A 17,505-nucleotide genomic window follows, 5' to 3' on the forward strand; every position below is an offset into this window, starting at 1 on the left:
GAGGGGGGTTAACATTCTTGAAGAAGGCAGCTTCACACCTGTATGTGTGTAACAGAATCAGAATCATGAGGTGAGAGGATGTTGACGCAGCGCAAACGGTTACCTGATTGACTACAATGGAGAAAACACAATTTCTCACAATCTGAAGAAAGTCCAGCCATTACAGCTTCCATCCGTTAATCCATTATCTTTAGCTCACATATCGAGACAGACGATCACATTCACACCTACGGGCAGTTATAGAGTCACCAGTTAACCTAACGAGCATGTCTTTGGACTGCGGGAGGAAGCCGGAGAGAACCCACACATGCACGGGGAGAACATTCAAACTCCACCCAGAGAGGCTCCTGTCAGACGGGGATTCAAACCAGGAACCTCCTCGCTGTGAGGCTAACAGCACTAACCACTGCACCACCTTTACAGCTTCAGACAGAAAAGGTCTACATTAGCAGCAGACGGCCTCCAGTGATATTTTTGACCACAATGTGATGTCATTTCTTGCAGTAAAAAAAAAACCTGTTTTTATTTCAAATTTTCCTAATTATACACAAAACAATTCTGAATTAAGATGCATGTAAAAATAAAACAAAACTCCAAAAGATGTCCTGAAATGATCTGCATTTGTGAACACAGACGGCAAGTTTATTCACCTCTTTTTTTTTTTTTTTTGTCTTCTTCCTGCCAGCCCTCTGATCACATGAACTCGTCTGAACAGGCGCCGTTGATTACATTGAGCAATCCTGCAACCATTCCGGTAGTCGTGCTTTAAAGCGAAGCTGCTTCATACTCTTTTTATTCTGTCCCCCGTATGTTCCTCTTCCCTCATTTGTTGATCCTGCGCCAGTGTCCCGCTGTGAGTCGTTTGTGTAAACACTGAGCAGACGTCAGGAGGATTTCAGTCGCAGCATGTCTCAGAGTGCAATATGTGGAAGAAAAGGTTTTACAGCAGTTAGTCATACTCTGAATATTTTTATTAAGATGTAGTCACTTTGATGACCGACAAAGATTGATTGATGAGCGGAGTGCATCTCCATTTTGATGGTGCGAGGGAGGTTGTTGTCAAAATCAGATTTGTATAAAGTAAAATCATAACACGCTCATTGGACAGTTTATACAAACTAAGGTGTGTGTAGACTTGTTCTGTGTGGATTTTATCATTCGAAAAAAGTTAAGCCACATTTTTTGGGGGGGGATTTGGTCCTTTGGGGGTCTCAGCTTTTCTGACATAGAAGTAAAAAGGTTGGGAAACATTACCCTTCATTCTGTAAGGCTGCCCATGAAAAAAATAACGACCTCAGTCGACTAGTATTTGATTACGCTGTGAGTCCACTGGTAACTGTTAACAACTCTTTAGACTGCATAAACAGTAAAGATTCTTAATGAGTGGGAACAACCAGCATGAGACTGAACATTTTATTTTATTTCAGTACAGTTAAACATCGACCGGCGGTCTCTCCCCTCCTCATTCATTCAGAGATTCATTTGAGCTTAAATCCATTCACAAACGGTCTCCGTTTAATTCAACGTCCCGGATCGGCATCAGATAAACAGGGCCTGTGCCTCTTGAGCGGCCGATACCTGCTGATTTGTACGTCCGTTGCTATGGAGACGCCTCAACACAAAGAGCAACAAGGACACTGATGAAGAGGTGGGGGCTGGGAGGTGTTTAAGTCTGTATTTAAGAGAGACAAAGAACGAGGACGGAGGGAAAGTGAGGGAGAGCGATGAAGAGAGAGAGAGAGAGAGAGAGTGTGTGTGTGTGTGTGTGTGTGTGTGTGTAAAGGTGAGTCAGGTTTGCGCTAAATGCCTCTCTTATCAGCGGGGCACACCCTGGTTCTGGTGCAGGAAGTTACATAATGGGCAAACAGCAGAGCACACAAATACCTGCTCACTGATCCAAACAGTCAAATGTACGATCTGCTGAAATGAACCAACCTGTAACTAATCCAGCGGTTTATTACCACACGATGACTAATGACCCAGATGTAAACATGTAAACATGTCAATATATGTCAGCAGAAAAGAGGGCTCTGTTTCAGTTATCACCCGGGCCATAAACGGAGAAAGGCTGCACAATATGTCCAGTTTTTAAGATATATCGATGTATTTTCAAACGAGATATAGAAGAACACGTTATCGTTCGTGCGACTTCTTGATCCAGTAGATGTCGCCCTTGAGCATCAGCATCAAACCAAAACAAACTGCTGTTAGGCCAATCCTCCTCCATACTGAAGCCTCCGCTCTCCTCCAGAGACACACCTCCAACCCCCATCCACTTACGTTGACACAAATTAGTTCAACGCAAGTGGCGCACAAAATTGTCCTTAGTGTCCTGCATTGTTGTGTTAGCATGCTAATGTTAGCGCTCTTTAGTTAGCTCGTAGCTTCAGATTGCATGTAGCCTACATTTACACAGAATGAGCGTGATCTGAAAACTCTTACTAACATCAGTGAGTATATTCTATGTGCACATTCTTCCTTTGATAACTTTATACGTTTCTTCTGTAGAGCCGCCAGTTTGACTATTTCTCCCTCTTCCTCCCCCGCCTCTCTCCCTTTGTGAGTTAAACTTAAGAAACAATTCTATTTAAGGAGCATTTGTAATTGTTATACATTTTTATTTAATAAACAAGGACGCAGAGTGTGTCCGTTCATTAAAGCTTAAAGGCTTCATTCAGATCAGCTGATTTGATTGAATGTCTGTTGAATGTTTGGATGTTTATCTGAGCCGGGCGGGGTCAAGTAGGTCACAAATGATAGGACTGATAGTGAGAGGCCTTACCTGTCCAGGTGTGTGTTGTTAAGTTTTTTTTTTTTTTTATGGATGTGCTCTATAAACCAAATCCAGGTCATAATATCAGCTCTTTTCATTTAGATCTACGTTAGGACTGGCTGTTAAGTTGGTAGAGAGAGAGAGAGAGAGAGAGAGAGAGAGAGGGATCAGACATAGAGCAGCAGGAAACACACACACACACACACACACACACACACTCACTGACACACACACACCCACTTGAACCTGGATTCCACAAATACTCTCGTATTGTTGTTATTTTGTTTTTCTTTTGTTGTTTTAAATATTCACATTAAACACATTTTCTCTCTCTCTCTCTCTCTCTCTCTCTCTCTCTCTCTCTCTCTCTCTCTCTCTCTCTCTCCCCCTCCTTTTGTTTCATTCTTACTCTCGTCTCTTATCTGAACAATAGGCTGCCATGGCGATAGCCTCGTTATTTACAAAACTGTGTCGGCAAGGACACCATCTCTCTCACACACACACACACACACACACACACACACACACACACACACACACACATAGTTAAGTTCTCTGTGTGATGTTCTGAACAGTTTTATGAAATCAAGTTAAAAGACGAGAAGTCATTTAAGGTTAAACAACCAAACTAACGTCCATCTCTGACCTGGATTCATAAACTAAAGCCGTGGTCACACTCCCAGGTGTCGGCCCCTTTGAAGGGCCCTAAAACAATTCTTTAATACCTAAAAAAAATAAACGGGATAGGAAGGCAGCACATCTTTACAACACAGATTTGTGATTATGCTGCATGGGTTGCTTTCCAAAAAATTAACTTAAAGTAGTGATCTGGAGGTCAGCTTTGCTCTCTTTGGTGCCATCTACAGTGATAAGTGGGTACTGCAGGCGTTGTTGTTTTTACTTTTGAACTACATCGCCGATACAGTCTTTGCTATCGATTCGGAAATGGAATTCCGAAATGGAGGAAGCAGCACATGATTGAAACTTAATTTTCTGCAAAAAAAATCCTACAAAAGATTCCCTGATCTCGATCTTCAGATCCTAAAGCTCCTTGAGAGAGAAGGGGGAGGAGCTTGACTCAGGCTTCTGTAGTCAGCCCACAGGTGCAGCAGATCACAGGTTGAAGAACGTGTGGCGGTCAGGTCGTGCCTCAAAGAAAACAAAAGCAATGTCAAGTTTGCACATAACACAAGGCGAGTAACCGCACCCTGCCGAAACAGCCTTATTAAAAGTTTTCTACGCCAAAGAGTCATTGTGAGATACACGCGCGACTATATTTGTCAGAAAACACGACTTATGCATGTACAGGACAGGATCAGCGAGAAATCGTCCATGTTTGTCCTTAGTGTGGAGCTAAAATAGACAACCTAACAGTAGCTTTAAAGAAGTGACTCGATTCTTTCTTGGGACATCTGTAGACCTGAGGTTGGACGAGGGCTCAAAATCTTGATTTTGTTTCCGTCATTATTTATGAAACTGGGATTTCTAGATCTGATCACATACGATAGACTAACTCAAAAGGTAACAGCTGGGATAAAACGGGACATTACTCTGATTTAAAGGGTCGATACCTCTGCAATGATTATGTTTAAGATAAGAAAACTACCTGTTTAAAGGTTTAACCTGAATCCTGTTGTCAAGAATGAACCAAACAACCATGTAGTTAGTTTAACAGTGAGCTTAGGTCTGGGTGGAGCTGTGTGTGTGTGTGTGTGTGTGTGTGTGTGTGTGTGTGTGTGTGTGTGTGTGTGTGTGTGTGTGTGTGTGTGTGTGTGTGTGTGTGTGTGTGTGTGTGTGTGTGTGTGTGTGTGTGTGTGTGTGTGTGTGTGTGTGTGTGTGTGTGTGTGTGTGTGTGTGTGTGTGTGTGTGTGTGTGTGTGTGTGTGTGTGTGTGTGTGTGTGTGTGTGTGTGTGTGTGTGTGTGTGTGTGTGTGTGTGTGTGTGTGTGTGTGTGTGTGTGTGTGTGTGTGTGTGTGTGTGTGTGTGTGTGTGTGTGTGTGTGTGTGTGTGTGTGTGTGTGTGTGTGTGAAAAGCCGCTGACTTCAGCTGCTCACTGGACAGGATGTTTGTGGAGAGGCGGCTGGCGGTGACACACACACCCACACATGCACACAGGTGTGGCTGATCAGCCGTAGAGGGAAAAAGACAGAAGGGAAGAAAAATGGGCGAACAGGAAGGAGGAGAGAAATGAGATGTAAAAAGGTGAAGGAGTTAAAGGAGGAGGACGAACAGAAGAAAAAGTGTTGAGTGTTTAAAGAGAGAGAGATTAGGAAAGCAGTCACAACCTCCTCTCCTGAGTGTGTGTGTGTGTTGGCGAATATCCTCAGTCATTATCAGTGTTGTGTCACCCGTGGGTGAGGCAGCAGTGTCCCCCACAGCTCCACCTAAACCTGAGCTGCTGAAACATCTGCTGACAGAGCCGCAGATTCACACGTTCACACCGATACAGGGTGTCATCAGTCTGCTCACTGCAGCAGGGTGTGGACAGGGAGCCCACCAGAGCAGCTGGGGTTCGGTGCCTTTACTCGAGGGCACCACAGCAGTAATCTTAAAGTTACCTGGCACCTCTCCAGCTACCAGAGCAACTTACATACTTTGGTCTGCACCCGGACTTGAACTGGGTGCAGACCCTTGGGTTCCCAACCCAAGTCCCTACAGACAACATTTTGGGAACTGTCACTGTTTCTAAAATTCAGCAGAAGAACACTACAAGCTAGTTTAATGACCTGCTGCTCAAGATTTATCATCTCCAACTCCGACATGACTTCAGTCGCCACAGTTTCCTGTACACAAACAAGCGAGATTTGTGGCCGAACCGAAAACTGGCAATCTAACAAGCAGCTTATTGTTAATGTCACAAAACATTTAGATCAAATATAAGAGGCTTGAAGAAAGAATGAAGGAGGGCTGCACTCTGCATAAACAACTGTGGTGTTGGGATTGAAATAAAAAGTCAAAAATAAGAGAAAAAAATAGGTAAGCATATTTATCAATGACTATCCTGCTTACTTACAATCTAAGTCATGGGTGTTGGTTGTAAGTCAAAAATAATTCCAGACCCTGTGTCGTAAATATAAAACGGCTATATTAAAGGTCCCATATTATGCTTTTTCTGGTTTTATATGCTCTTTAGCGTGTTTTCCAAGTGTCCTGTGCATGTTTAGGGCACATCTATGTGCAAAAATTCAAAGTCCGCAGAAACGCGGCTTCTCCTACGTCCTCCTGTTAGCTGTAGCATTAGCCGCATGTAACGCTCGGTTCTAGACCCCCTCGATAAAAATTTGTCAGTGCGGCGTCATTGTCAGTGTGAGATCACTGATCTAAGCCCATTGGCTCATTGTGGCAAGCCCAGCAGCTCATGTTGAAATTTCCGAGACGCGTGCTGAGCAACTGACCAATAACGACAGAGCGGATCGGCAGACCAATCAGAGCAGACTTGGCCCACGTGGGGTCTAACAGTGTGGGCTTCGCATTTTGTGGGTCGGTAGACACTCAGGTTACCCAAATATATGTTCAGAAACACTGTACAAGTGGATTTTTCATAATATGTCCCCTTTAAGAGATTCATAAAGATTTCCTCACTCAGATTGCTTTAATTGGTGGTTGTAATTACACTGAAGGTCGACGTGTTCAATCTGACATTTGAAGAGACCACGCACACAAAAATAACCCCAAGAGAAACCGAACGAGTGCAAACATATTCTATAACAAAAAGGATGGATGATGTTGTGTTAAAGTATTTCCTGATTCAGACATAAATATTTATTTATCTGTTTCCTTGACATGTTGCGACCCGACGTGTGTTCCTTTGAACTTTGAAGCACTTCTCTGCCCTTTTAAGAGAATGAATGAACGGTTTATCAGAAATATTTGAGTTTTCCTTTCATGAATAAATTCTAATTATGGATAAAAAACGGAGAGAGGATTAAAAATGTCAGGAATGTTTTGTCTGCTTCACTCTGAACTCTGTGTGCTGCAGCCAAAGATTAGCTTACATTGCCTCCTGTGTGAGTGTGTGTGTGTGTGTGTGTGTGTGTGTCGCTGGTGTGAGGTACCAGCTGGTACACTGAGGTCTTATTATTAATGAGTAAAAATTCCCAGCAGCACTTTTTTTTCCTTTGCTAAAAAATGTTAGCGGTTGGCTGTGAACAGATTCTCCTCGTCCTGTATGTAGATCTGTGTGTCTCAGTGTGGTCATATTTTCTGTCATCGTGCAAAATAACAGACATGCTGGTTTGTCTGCAGATAGAAGCTGTATGTGTCAAGAATATAAGTAGTTAACTAAGACCGACAGAGCTGTTGTTTTTATTTTCCTCCCCAGATAATCTCTGGGAGATAAATTAGATTTAAAGGTCACAAAATCCACTTCACCATGTTTCTCTAACACTAATCTACAAACCCCCCATGATGAGAAAAGTCCATCCTCTCTGTCTTTTACCTGCTCCACTTTTCAGAAAATGTGTGCTCAAACAGGCTGTTTGGAGATTTTCCCTTCATGACATCACAAAGGTCAGTAGCCCCTCCCCCAGCTGGGTGACACTCCCACAGCTAGGTGTTTGTTCTACCCTCTGAGTCTGCCTTCTCACTGTAAACAATAGGACATGGAGGGAGAAAGCCCGAGCCAATCAAGCCCTTCCAGAGAGGGGGCGTGGTCAGACACAACTCATTTACACATTTAAAGGTACAGACACAGAAACAGTCTGTTCTGAGCAGGGCTGAAATATAGGAGTTTATAGACATGATCAAATACAGGATCAGAGTGGATTTAGAACAAGAAACTTCACAGACATGTTTTGAGGAGCTCTGAGACTTATTTAAACTTCTTAAAAAGAAGGAGAATATGTGACCTTTAATCCAATAACACGGATAAACACTTTGGTTTAAAAAGTGTTTTTCCAGCATTTCACCTTTTTTATCCCAAGAAATTAATCTCAACGACACTTTGAATGTATAAAATGACCGTCATAATGAGGTTTGTTGCTGTACACGATCAGATATTAATCACATGAAGCCAGATTGGGTCTCTTCTCATGGTTTTATTTGTTGGTTTGTTTTGAATAAAGTCGAGTACGTTGTTTTTTCCAGCGGTCTAAAAGCTGTTCTTTGAATCTGACCTCTGCTTCTTTTTCTCCCCTCAGACTCTAAAGCCATCATTGATGGGAACCTGAAGCTGATCCTGGGTCTCATCTGGACTCTAATTCTGCACTACTCCATCTCCATGCCGATGTGGGAGGGCGAGGATGAAGACGTAATGACTAAACCTTTTTTTAACTTCTGTCCCTCTCAAAGCACATTCATCACTCAGTCTGCATTAAGGATAAAAAGCAGTCTTTTAGTTTTTGAATCAGAATTAAAAAGTATGAGTCACTATTTGGAAGCTGTCTAAATATTTTTGATTTTTCCCCCCATCAGACAGAGTCAAAGACCCCTAAACAGCGTCTGCTGGGATGGATTCAAAACAAAGTCCCCGATCTGCCGATCCAAAACTTCAGCCAGGACTGGAGGAATGGCAAGGCACTGGGAGCACTGGTAGACAGCTGTGCACCAGGTACGATCTGAGAGTGTGTTTGTATTTGAAGGGATGAATATGATTGTTTTCGTTTTAATGTTTCCTGTAGGAACATTTTAAAGGAGTAAAGTACACTTTCTACTCCCGGGACCTGAAGGGGAAACATAGCAGGGGTCAATTGAGCTGTTTGGTCAAATGCACAAAAACATAAATGATTACAAAACTTTACCAGAAAAAGACATAATGAGCCAGAAGCAATAACTTTCTTTCTCTTACTGCCGGTGAACTAATTAAAAAATGTAAGTTATCTGTTTCATTGTAAGCAAAAGTTGCTTCATTGCATATCGTGTGTTTTGTTTATAAAGAATCCAATCCTCTCATCCCGCTGTGTCTCTGTAGGTTGTTGTGCTTCTGACCATGTTGTCGTTGTGTGTTATGTTGTTTGCAGGTTTGTGTCCAGACTGGGAGACCTGGGATTCAGTGAAACCAGTACAAAATGCCACTGAAGCCATGCAGCTGGCCGACGACTGGCTGGGCATCCCGCAGGTAAGAATCCACTCTGACACAGTTCCACGCTGCTCTCTGCTTCTTCACTTTGACTGTCACACTTCACCATAAGGTGGACAATTTGACCCAATAAAGCATCTAAAGCATCTTAACAAAGTCCAAACTCAGCAGACAGATTTCACCAAATCATGCTTTGTTGATTAGACGCTTTTATTTGAAGCTGAGAGGATGCATCCTGCAGATTTTAAAAGCCTAAAACAGATTGTTGCTGCAGTACTTTTTGGCTTGGTCAGGCAGTCTACACCCTCAGGAAGTTTCCTCCAGAAAAAACACGGCTGTCAAACTCTTTGTTTTCTGGAGCGGATTCTTGAGTTTGGAAAATGTCAAATGTGACGTGAGCAAGAGGAAAAGGCTGTAACTGATACCTGTGTGACACGGAGTTCAGCGTCCTGGACCGAGTTAATCCACAGCCAAGCTTCCTCCTTAAATCATCTTCCTCAACGTCCCACCTCTTCCTTTTTTATTCTTCTGTGAGGTCAGCTCACGATCACTTCAGCCACTTTGCAGATTCACTGAAGATGATTTGAACCCGAAAGCTTTATTATGTAAAGTGTCTTTAGATATCATTTGTTATGAATTAGAGCTTTACAAATAAAGATTTATTGATTTACAATGAAGTGTATGATCAGTACTATGTGGACATCTTCATTGTATACTTTTTTTAAGGTTTATTTTATTTTATTTTTTTCTTCCTTAATTTTAGAGATAGGGCAGTGGAAAGTGTAAATCAGAGAGAGAGAGTAGTGAATGACATACAGGAAAGGACACCGGCTGGATTCAAACCCGGTACCACCCGCTTGGAGGACGATGCCTCCATAAATGGGGTGCATGCACTGTGCCCTTTTTCATTTATTATTAAAGTGACTTTTTTGGGGCCTTTTTGCCTTCATTAGACAGAACAGGTGGACAGAAACAGGAAAACGTCAGGAGGAGAGAGTGAGGGATGACATGCAGCAAAGGGCAGAGGTCGGATTTGTACTCCTGGCTGCTGATATGAGGACTATAGCCTCCGTATATTGGGCGCATGACATAACCATTAGGCTATCCGGCGCCCCTGGAAACTGTTATTCATCGTTTGGGCAACTTAGTCCGAATGAAATGAAATCTTAATGTGCAAGATGTCAAATATTTCAGACAGTCATGTTTGAAGAATGAGATGGCTGTAATGTAAACCTGAACTCTCTGTGTGTGTGTGTGTGTGTGTGTGTGTGTGTGTGTGTGTGTGTGTGTGTGTGTGTGTGTGTGTGTGTGTGTGTGTGTGTGTGTGTGTGTGTGTGTGTGTGTGTGTGTGTGTGTGTGTGTGTGTGTGTGTGTGTGTGTGTGTGTGTGTGTGTGTGTGTGTGTGTGTGTGTGTGTGTGTGTGTGTGTGTGTGTGTGTGTGTGTGTGTGTGTGTGTGTGTGTGTGTGTGTGTGTGTGCGCGTTTGTGTAGGTGATCACTCCAGAGGAGATCATTGATTCCAACGCGGACGAACACTCGGTGATGACTTACCTGTCTCAGTTCCCCAAAGGCAAACTGAAGCCTGGAGCTCCACTCAAACCCAAACTCAACCCCAAGAAGGCCCGGGCGTACGGAGCAGGTACACACACACACACACACACACACACACTCTGTTGGTTAAAAGCTTCTGTGTTTGTGACCCGTTCCTGCTAGTGTGTTCAGTCTAATGGGAACACTGGAAACAGTGCTGTGTCTGACAATGTGAGGAAGTGAGTAGCTATTAGTGTGAACAAAGGACAAGGTTATATCTGATGAATACACACACACACACACACACACACACACACACACACACACACACACACAAACACACACAAAGGTTGGGAAGTTGAACAAATATCCTCTGACTTTTACTGAAGGAGGAAGGAAATACCTGGAAATGGCTACAGAGGATGCAGGACACACACACACACACACACACACACACTGCAAGCGTGCACCCCCTCTGAATTACTTGACAACTGTTTGCGTGTAAGTCTTAAAGTCATCCGTCACTATCACAAAATGTAAAACTTTGATGCAATACTACTATACGGCAACAAAAATGAGAAGTCCTTGGCACCTGATTTTCAGTAATTTCTTGTTTTTAATGACCAAAACTCTGAGATTGCATCATTTTTAAACCAAAAGAAAAAGTCACGTCTTGCCTTTGAAATGTTTTTCCTGCTTTACAGAATTGTTCTTGTTCGGCTAAAGCGTGTGTTCCTTCACAGTCCATTTATTTAATGGTTATTTTCTGTTGATGGTCTTTCTCTGTAGGTATTGAACCGACGGGGAACCGAGTGTTGCGTCCTGCTGTCTTCACCGTGGACACGTTCAGCGCCGGTCAGGGTCAGGTCACCGTCTACCTGGATCATCCAGATGGCACCAGAGAGGAGGTATGAACCGACTTTTTCCTTTTACTCCTACTGCACATCTTGATTCTTCAATAACTGACCATACACTTGTAACTCTCTTCTTTTTGTTTAACATCTTTCCGTTTGTGTATTTTAGCTGAAAGCTGAGCCAAACGAGGGCAAGAAGACTTTCGGTGTCACCTACGTTCCCAAAGTGGTGGGACCGCACAAGGTGAGCTGCAACTCTCATGTGATCATTTAAAGTGAAGATAAGAACTTAAACGAGAAGGTGAAATATTGAGATAAGGTGGAGGGAGGTTCATAAACACGAGGAGATCCATATTTAAAAACATACAAAGATCGGAAAAGGTCGCAGCCCTCCCCTCTGCAGACAGAAGCTGTTCATGGTCCTGTTTGGCCCTCTCAAAGTCCTGCATGCAGCGAGCAGCGTGACCCAGTCCTGCGTATGCTCTCATCTCGATGGACTTTACTTCCAGCTCCTGGGTGAGCTCCAGAACGTGCATGTGGTAGGACATGGCCTCGTCAAAGTTACGCTGGTAGTGGTAGGCCCGAGCGTCCTCTGGTTTATTTTCAAGGTCCTTGGCAATACCCAGGTTTTAACCTTCATGTGCGCCCGGAAAAAAAGCTTGAAAACCGCGTCGCTCAGCAGCAGAAAAGAGCGCCCGGCGAGTGTGTTGTACCACAGGAAAACAGCGGTTTTACTAGCGATGCTTCTTTAGTGTCTCTGTGTGATCTAAAGCATCCTTTCATAACACAGTCCTGCACCCCACATCTTCAAATCCTGTTCCTTAAAATCCAGTGAAGAGGGAAGAAAAATAGATCCTTCATATTTACAAGATGATGAAAGGTTTTAGGGTTTTTGTTTTAATCAGTGAACTGCCTTGACTTGTTGCCTACAGCGCAGTCTGGATAATTGTCGTCTTTGTTTCCTAGGTGACGGTGATGTTTGCAGGCCAGCAGATTCCCAAAAGTCCGTTTGAGGTGAGCGTGGACAAAGCGCTCGGCGACGCCTCAAAGGTGACCGCCAAAGGCCTGGGAATCGAACCTGTGGGAAACGTCGCCAACAAACCAACGTACTTTGACATCTACACCGCAGGTCAGAGACTTCACAGACGCACAGAAGATTCACAGGAATTCAGCAGGACAGACGGGAGACCGTTACATATGTTGGCGCGCTGATTAAGAAGCTTAAGGCACCGTGTCCACCTGGCGTTTCTTTCTGAGCGCCAGCATCTTTTTTCAATTGTTTTCAATGAGCAGAGAGCGTTAGCATCAGCAGCAGGCGGCCACCTGGCGAAAAAACGTAGCGCGTAAAGTGCTCCAGCCTTTAATTGTGCGGCTGCTCCGAGCGCTTGAATTGAAATTCAGTTCAACTTTTCAGAAAGGTCCTGTTGTCACCGGCGCTCTTTTCCTAATGTTTGATACTCCCTGTATTTTAGCCTCCTACAGGTCGTGTCTCACATCCTCCTCGCATAGAGACAGGACGGACGCTTCATGCAAGCACTTCAGAGCGTACAGCCAGCGCTTTTCTGCCCGAAATAAACGCTAGGTGGACATCATTACTAGGTGTGACTCGCCTGACTCCCAACAAAAAAGATGTGATGACCAATCTGCCAAAACAATGGGCGACCTCACAGTGGCTCTGATGCTTTAAATATACGATCTATCATCTGTTAAAAGGACAAGGCCTGAGGGGGGGGGGGGGATCTGATTTCATAACCACACACTTTAAATCATCTCTGACTCAACGTTACACACCCTCGCTCTTTGTTTGATATGTACTCAGAGACGACAAAGGTATGTTGACATGTATCAGCTCGTCTGGATCAGAGCTGAGTCGCACTCATTATGAAATGTGCTTACAGTGTTTATTCATGACTTTCCAGCAGAGGGAAGATCCTGCTGAATATCTTACATTCATCAGTGTTCATCTCCTTTGTGTCCTTATTTGACCTGCAACACTGCACGTCACCCTCCAGCTGTTACGTGTTAATGAAGATTACGTTTACTCATCCGTCTTCTCTGTGTTTGTGGGAAAAGGACGCTAATCGTTCCTGTGCATGAGAGCTATGCATGAACACTGCGAGGTTGCAAAAAACTCTCAGACTGCATGAAAACACACACGTACCTGCACTGAGTCACCAAGGCCTGTGTCCACCTGGCGTTTATTTCTGAGCGCCAGTGTCTTTTTTCTATTGTTTTCAATAAGAAGAGAGTGTTAGCAGCAGCAGGCGGCTGCCCGGAGATAAAGAGCAGCGACCAGCATCTTTTTTCTTTTTTTTTTTTGGCTGCTCCGAGCGCTTAAGTTAAAAATCGTTCAACTTTTCAGCACGGCGCTGTTGACGTCACCGGCGCTCTTTTCCTGCTGCAGAAAATAACCATCTAAGATTCAGTCAAATTTAACGGAACAGTCATACAGCGGCTGTTGTCAACAGACTGTTGTCATAGAGACGGGACAGAGCTTTTCTTCTCAGCGCACAAACGCTTCATGCAGGCGTTTCTCTGCGCACAGCCAGCGCTTTTCTACCCGGAAAAAACGCTAGGTGGACATTTTCAAATGGACTTCCAGCCTTTATGTTAAGCTAATAAACCCTGGACAAATCTCGTATCAGCCCTCCAGCAAACTTGGTATTGGCAATTTTCAAGTTAGAACCCTTTACGTCACTGCTTACTGAAATAAAGAGAATATCATAAGTGTACTTCCTGCAGATCAGCGCCTTCTCTTCCCTCACATCGTTATTTTCTGGTAATATTTTAAACTCTGCAGGAGCGGGTACAGGAGACGTGACGGCGATGATCAGAGACCCAGCGGGCTGTCAGAACAGCGTGGAGGTGATGATGGAGGACAAGGGCGAAAGCGTGTACCGCTGCACCTACAAACCCACACAGGCCGGGCCGCACGCGGTGACCGTCACCTTCGGGGGGGTCGGGATCCCAAAGAGCCCCTTCAGCGTGGACGTGGGGCCTGGTGAGTCTTTACAGCTTTATTAAAAAATATAGAAGGAGATCAAGGCAGGACTTTAACGAACACCTTCATGTGTGTTTTTATCAGCCTGCATGCCGGGTGCGTGCAGGGCGACCGGGCGAGGTCTCCAGCCGTCAGGACTGAGGGTCAAACAGGTCGGAGACATCAAGGTGGACACCAAAAACGCCGGCAGTGGAGACCTGAAGGTCCTCATCAAAGGACCCAGTGAGTACCAATCACACTCATGAGGGATTTTAGAGAGTTGAAAGGTTATTTACTCCAGGTAAAAAGCTTGCTTGGACCAGTTCTGGATAGTAGTGCAAGGAATATCTTCACAAGTAATTTAAAATGTACATATTTTTGTTGTTTTAATTTTATAATGTTGCAAGTTTTAAAACTATCATGACAACGTGTGAAGAAACCAGAGCTGCATTTAGCAACATTAGCTCAGTTTCTAGCTCCTATCGTTCATGATAAATTTGATCATCACACCACATCGAGATAGTTTATCCTGCTGCTCTTGTGCTCAGATTGTTCACATCCTCCTCTCTAAAATAAGATCCACAGTCTCCAGTATTTGAAGGCAAATCTGAATATTTTCCAAAACGCCTGAAGGATCTCTGACTCTGCTTTGATATCAGATGACTCTGGTTGATGTGTGTGTGTGTGTGTCCGTGTGTGTGTGTGTGTGTCCAGAGGGGATCGAGGAGCCGGTGAAACAGATCTCCAGTCAGGACGGCGTGTTCTCCTACGAGTATTATCCCAACAGTCCAGGCAAATACACCGTGACCATCACCTGGGGGGGTCAGCACATCCCCAAGAGGTGAGCTGTGTGTGTGTGTGTGTGTGTGTGTGTGTGTGTGTGTGTGTGTGTGTGTGTGTGGGGGGGGGGGGGGGGTCACTTCATCCCATCACAGCCCGGCTCTTAGACTGTGACAAAGATTGGGACACGCCGTCACCGTCAGCCATTATGGCTCTGCAACAGTCAGATTGAAGAGGAAACGACACCAGGATGTAAATATCACAACTTCAAACGGCAGTCTGAACAGGACTTTAGTCTTTGTCTCTTCTTTGTTGAGTTAATTGTGAGTTTTGTCGACTTTAAGTTTTAGTATGAACATTAATATCAGATTTAAAGACGAGGATTTGAGGCTGTAAATGTAAATATCATACACTTCATGAAGTAACAAGGTGTGTATAATAACTTCAGACTCCTTTGTGCCTGTTTTCGAGTTTCTCTTATAATCCAGAACAGAATCCTGAGCAGGCATACCCTCGGGTCATAACGGGTCAGAGAGTTCCCACAGTGAAGAAGACGTCTTTAAATCTTCTCAGGGCTTCTGTTTTATTTCATCCAGAAGTGACTGTTAGCTCACCTGGCTAATGTAACGTCTCCCGGCTTTGTTCTGCTGGATACAGAAGAAGAAGAGAGAGAAAAACACCGGGCGGAAAACGAGCGTTTGAGCAACTGTTGTTTGAAGTTTCAATATATAAGATACTTTGATTATTTTTAATACCACATCTTAAGATGATTGAATCTCTGTTTTTTTTAATTGATTGAAAGTATCCAAAAAGACAGAAGCTGTAAAAAACAAACAAAAAAAAAAACGTCAGATTGGGGTGCAGATGGTCTAGTTGTAAGGTTGCATCCACTGTACAGAGGCATGCCATGTACGGGGGCAACTCAGGAAGAATTCAGGGGCAGATTCCCCAAAATGTTGTTCAAGTTTTCAGGAGTGTGAAGAAGTGTGAAAAGAGGTCTAGTGAAGGTAAAGAGCAGACGAGTTGGCTTCTCTTATTTTGATGTCTAAGGTGATATGAAGAAATGTGTCACTTTTGTCTTTCCCTCTTTTTTTCTGTTTTTCAGTCCCTTTGAAGTGACAGTGGGTCGGGAGGCGGGGCCTCAGCAGATCAGGGCCTGGGGTCCGGGTCTGGAGGGAGGCGTCGTGGGTAAACCCGCAGCCTTTGTTGTCGAGTCCACCGGCACTGATGTCGGCGTGCTGGGTGAGATTTCCTCTTCTTTCACAGCGGCTTGACTTTGTGCTTTGTAACTTGTATTTATTTGATAAGACGCCTGAAAAGAATTCAGATCCAATCTGAGTGTTCAGCCAAACCTCAAACCTACTTCACATCCAGTCTAACCCGAGCCGCTGGGTCTGCAGGTTTTGCCATTGAGGGACCGTCTCAGGCGAAAATCGAGTGCGAGGACCAGAACGACGGCTCCTGCGACGTCCGTTATTGGCCGACAGAGGCCGGAGAATATGCTATCCACGTGACCTGTGACGAGGAGGACATCGAGCACAGCCCCTTCATGGCTCACATCGTCCCCGACAACAACACCAGCGACCCAGACAAGGTCAGGAAATCCCCTTTCAGACACGCACCCCTCAAAAAAAGTCTAGGAACTCTCAGGACAGGTTCCCACACAGGTTGCCGTCGTATTTCCCACATGTTTACACGTATCTTTTTGTATTACAAAGAGTTTGAAGCTTGATCACTGAACAATGATGAGCAGAACATTACAGTACTAATTTTCTTTCACTGATCATACCTCCACAGCATTTAAAATGTCAATATTTATGTCATGAACAACTGAATAATAAGGTGTCAGGCAAGAGTGACATCAGACTTACACATAAAAATATATAAAAAACAAAACGATGTATAGATCTACAAATTATTTTAACAGCCATTTCTTGAGATCGGATTAAAAACTCCTCTCCTGCAGTGGTCACAGGATGTAAACGTTAGCCTCCATGCCCGCCTGCTCACTGTGAATTTACCTGTGCTCACACTTCAGTTCTGAATTCAGGAGGCTGACAGGGAAAAAAAGTCCTGAAAAAGTTGGGTGTGAAAAATTCAGCCAAATTTTAGGTGTGACTTTGTGTATGAATCCTGTGTCTTTACTCCTGTGTCAGCTGCTGTTTGTACTCGCTCTAGCTGCTGAAAAATCTTCTTGTCACAGATAAGTTACAAACCGCAGCGCTGCAACACCTGCAGGTTGACTTTGTAAAATGAGAAGAAAGGGTGATGTGTCGATCGGCATTATTTTGGCCTTGCAAGTTGTTGGAAACCTCTGAATGAATACTGGTCCTCTTAAGACGTGCTGGTTTTGTGATTTGCAGGTGAAAGCTTACGGTCCGGGGCTCGAGAAAACCGGCTGCTTGGTCAACCAACCTGCCGAGTTCACTGTCAGCGCTAAGGATGCTGGGAAGGGACCTCTGAAGATCTCAGCTCAGGTGAGACACTGAAACCCTTTCTCTCTCAGTGAGTACAGACATGCACACCTTTCTGTTTTTTTTTTTTAAGCTACATGTTAAGACTTCAGTTTGTTTT

General features: G+C 44.1%; 1 protein-coding gene across 2 annotated transcripts in view; it reads left to right on the forward strand.

Annotated features, from left to right (window-relative positions):
* Window positions 1-17,505, forward strand: part of flnbl (filamin B, like) — a 71,863-nt gene that overhangs the window by 21,850 nt on the left and 32,508 nt on the right. For both annotated transcript variants that reach the window (XM_065955225.1, XM_065955226.1), the window contains exons 2-14: window positions 7,911-8,020; window positions 8,185-8,320; window positions 8,730-8,827; window positions 10,279-10,426; window positions 11,107-11,225; window positions 11,341-11,415; window positions 12,138-12,300; window positions 13,972-14,172; window positions 14,257-14,394; window positions 14,866-14,992; window positions 16,037-16,173; window positions 16,332-16,525; window positions 17,295-17,408. In XM_065955225.1, coding sequence (XP_065811297.1) covers window positions 7,911-8,020; window positions 8,185-8,320; window positions 8,730-8,827; window positions 10,279-10,426; window positions 11,107-11,225; window positions 11,341-11,415; window positions 12,138-12,300; window positions 13,972-14,172; window positions 14,257-14,394; window positions 14,866-14,992; window positions 16,037-16,173; window positions 16,332-16,525; window positions 17,295-17,408 — 1,760 coding nt within the window. The remainder of the gene's footprint in view (window positions 1-7,910; window positions 8,021-8,184; window positions 8,321-8,729; window positions 8,828-10,278; window positions 10,427-11,106; window positions 11,226-11,340; window positions 11,416-12,137; window positions 12,301-13,971; window positions 14,173-14,256; window positions 14,395-14,865; window positions 14,993-16,036; window positions 16,174-16,331; window positions 16,526-17,294; window positions 17,409-17,505) is intronic.

This window comes from Labrus bergylta, chromosome 5 (genome assembly GCF_963930695.1).
Source record: "Labrus bergylta chromosome 5, fLabBer1.1, whole genome shotgun sequence".
In the NCBI taxonomy this organism is placed as follows: domain Eukaryota; kingdom Metazoa; phylum Chordata; class Actinopteri; order Labriformes; family Labridae; genus Labrus; species Labrus bergylta.